The sequence below is a fragment of the Austrofundulus limnaeus genome, unplaced genomic scaffold, assembly GCF_001266775.1.
Source record: "Austrofundulus limnaeus strain Quisiro unplaced genomic scaffold, Austrofundulus_limnaeus-1.0 Scaffold109, whole genome shotgun sequence".
NCBI lineage: Eukaryota > Metazoa > Chordata > Actinopteri > Cyprinodontiformes > Rivulidae > Austrofundulus > Austrofundulus limnaeus.
The window spans coordinates 313,873-317,359 of record NW_013952511.1 but is presented as its reverse complement, the minus strand read 5'-3'; the positions used below and the strand labels follow the sequence as shown (position 1 = coordinate 317,359).

Sequence of the window (3,487 nt, the reverse complement as noted above, 5' to 3'; positions counted from 1 at the left end):
AATTTACATACCGTCATGGATCAGTCAGCAGCAGCATCTGATCAATATGTGATCTATGATGTGATGTAAATGTAACATTTTCTACATATAGGTCAAATTACATTGCTCTCAAATTACTCTGTTACATCCAGAAGGGAAACTTCACCAAAGTGAAACATAAATCTGTGGATCTGTGTTTGATTACTCTGCCTGGCTTTCTCAAGGACCAGGATGTGACACAAAAATCTGAATTATGGAACTGAAAGTGAAAGTAGTCAAACTGAATTTTTAATAAACCAAAATACAGTTTCAAAGCAAATTAATTCAAATACAAAACTTTAAGTTTTAATTTAGTGAAATTTATTTTCAAACCAATGCATTCAATTTCTAATTCTGCACATTCAGATTCAATCTGAGCAATTCAAATTCACTTCCTGCTGGCACAAGATTGATCCCATACTGAAACAGCTGCCATGACAGTAAAAAATACTTTAATGATTTTCAAAATAATCTCTTCATTGTCAAACTTATTGCACCATTTTCCTGACAGAAAACAAAAATTGTAAATGTCTGATAGAAGTAAATTAAAATGTCCCTTGATGTAGAACCGTAAAAAAACTAACTAGAAATGCTCTCCGTCCATCCGTCTGTCACTCACAGGGGACATGACGGGTTGGCGTCGAGTTCTGTCTTGCTCAACTTCAGGATTACTCTGACTGAAAAAAAGCAGCAGCAGCTAAATCCTGATGGCTTTTTTGTGTAGTTTTTGTTTTTCTAATGCATAAAGCAGCAGATTAAAGAGAGTAGAAGTACAACACAAAATCCACAAACATCAGATGAACAGAAATTACTCTAACTACTCACCAACATGGCCTGAGCTCCGAGCCTGACAGCAAGTCTCCTGGGCAGACCCATCTTCACTCCTCCATCTGCAAGAGCATCCAGGGCTGTGAAGGCCTGCTCACAGACAGAAAGGCACGTCCCCAATCAGCTTAAAGCAGGACGGGATGAGATTTGCAAATGCACACATCGAAATACAAGTTATTACCACAGCTGGGCTCCCTCGTGTTTTCTAGCACACTTTAATTAAAAAAAAAAAAGCTCAGTTTATTTTCTTCTCCTTTCCAATTTCTAAACTACCTTCAGGCTAAAATCAAGATGTGCAATACTTTGACCATTTTTTCTGTATTTTTTTCCTCTCACACAAATAATAATAGACTGAGTTATAACTTCTTTAATCTTGTTTTCCTTTAAAACTTCCCTCTGTTCAGTTTTTGTTCCTTTGTCTGTTTTCAGCAGAAAAAACCTTGGATATTTTTTGTAAAATAGGAGCTTTTCTTGTGGACAGCAGCTTTTCAGTGATGTAAAAAGTGACACTGTTGTTCCTGCAGCTTTCAGCACATCTGACTAGGGCTGTGTATTGGCAATAATTTGGCGATACGATACATATCATGACAGAGGGGTCACGATACGATATATCCCGATATATTGCGATACTGTAAGCAAGGCAATATATTGCGATATATTGTGATTTTTTGTCCAAAAATTCTATTAAATAAAAACCGTTTACTGAAAAAAAAAGAAAAGCTAATGTTTACTTACAATGCTAATGCTACCCTGACTCTCTGGCGCTCAAGAGGTAGAGGAGCCAAATGGCTGGCTCACTGCTGCCAACTAGTGGTCAGAGGCTGAACTACAACATAAAAATGAATGGCTGGCAGGAAAGTTGACATTTTAAACCTTAATAAAAAATCGATACAGGGCTTTAGAATACCGATACAGTATCGGGAAATGAAATATCGCGATATTTCAGTGTATCGATATTTTCTTACACCCTTACATCTGACCTTTGTCTAAATCTGGATTTAGACTCGGCAAAAATAAATCAAAATCAATCTTCTCTTTAATGTAGCAGGGAGGCGTTCTTTTCTACAAGGACATTTTGTACTCAAAAAGAAAAACTCCACGGTCATTCTCCTGGAAGCCACGCCCCTCACACTGAGCCATGGGAGGCCAACAAACAGCGGCGGCATGGTGTGGAAATCCATTTTATTCCTGTTGTTACAAATGCTATGGCAATCACAAAAATGGAAGTTTCAATTGATAGGAGGAGAATGTTGGCTATCATTTCAACGTCGAGTCCCTCTGTCTGTTTAGTAGTGCCCCTCACACAGCCTGCCGGCCTCTGTCCAGGAGAGATTAGCGGTCACACTGCAAATACTGGATCCCAGAGGCTAATGTTAGCTCCGAGCAGCTGGGAGTACTCCGAGAACGACCACAGCCACACTGGTTCTTGAGCAGATCGCAGAACAGTGTGCACGCATCAGCCCTGCCTCACTTCACATTTCTGAATAATCTCACAGTAGCTGATGCAAATCCTGAGGGAAAAAAAGAGTTTAGCCCAGATTGGGATGTTGGAGCTCCTACAACATTTTGGTCTCACATCAGAGAGAACGTAATTCATCCCTTTTAACAAAGGATAAATCCAGCTTCAGTCATTCTTGAATTAATCTCTTTGGAATCTGCAGTGCATTTAAGTTTGCTTCTTTATGTTTCTGAACAATAATCCTGGCTTTTATAAACCAACTATTGTTTCGCTCTTTAATACTGGAGATATAAAGAATGTTCAGGTATTGATGACCCTTAGCAAAAAGTATTATATGCAAGTACCCTTTAAGTATACGAATTCTAAACAATAAATAAATAAATAAATAAATAAATAAATAAATAAATAAATAGATAGATAGATAGTATAATCCCAGTTTACTTTTATGTACATATCTGAGATATACTTAACCAAGTTTATCTCACACTACACTTTTCTTGTACTAAAAGTATACTAAAAGTTCAAGTGTATTTAGTCTATACTATAGTGTTTAAACTTTTGGCCAAGATAAACTTTAGCAGTACAATGAAGTACATTTTCACACAGACCTGTTTATTTGTGGTATATTTCAAGATTGAACTAAAAAGTACTTAGAAGATTACTTTCAGTCTACTTCTGAGTATACGTTCATAAACTTATTGTGGGCCAATTTAGTCCTAGAAGTATACTTGTTAGTAAACTGCTAGTATATTTATATCAGTGTACATGGTAAATAAAAATACACTTAGGGAAATACAATTTTATATACTTTAGTATACTTAATGCCATGCATATAAAGTATACTTCTTCTTGTTAAGTTTAGAAACTTAAAAAGACATTATAACAGTATGCTTAAAGTATACTTTTTATAAACTTTAAAAAGTCCCAATTCAGTACGAACAAGTATTAAATCAGTATACTTTGTAGTGCACTACAAGTACAAGGTGTCTAGTATACTTGATGTACTTAAACCTATACTCAAGTATACCGTATTTATTCGTGTATAATACGCTCTCATGTATAGTACAACCCCCCCACCCCGCTATTTTGTGCTTAAAAAGCATAAAAAATTTAATCCTCAAACTACCTCCAATTTCATACAGACATCAAGATTTTTCAGCCTTTGCAGTCTTTATACATATC

The 3,487-nt window shown here is 36.1% G+C and overlaps 1 protein-coding gene across 1 annotated transcript in view; it reads right to left on the bottom strand.

The window, feature by feature from the left end:
* The window catches only part of pycr1b (pyrroline-5-carboxylate reductase 1b), a gene marked incomplete at its 5' end in the record, with an annotated part of 10,416 nt that overhangs the window by 2,799 nt on the left and 4,130 nt on the right, over nucleotides 1–3,487 (bottom strand). Inside the window, 1 exon segment of the mRNA XM_014014013.1 lies at nucleotides 844–936. Within this exon segment, the coding sequence (XP_013869467.1) occupies nucleotides 844–936 (93 nt within the window).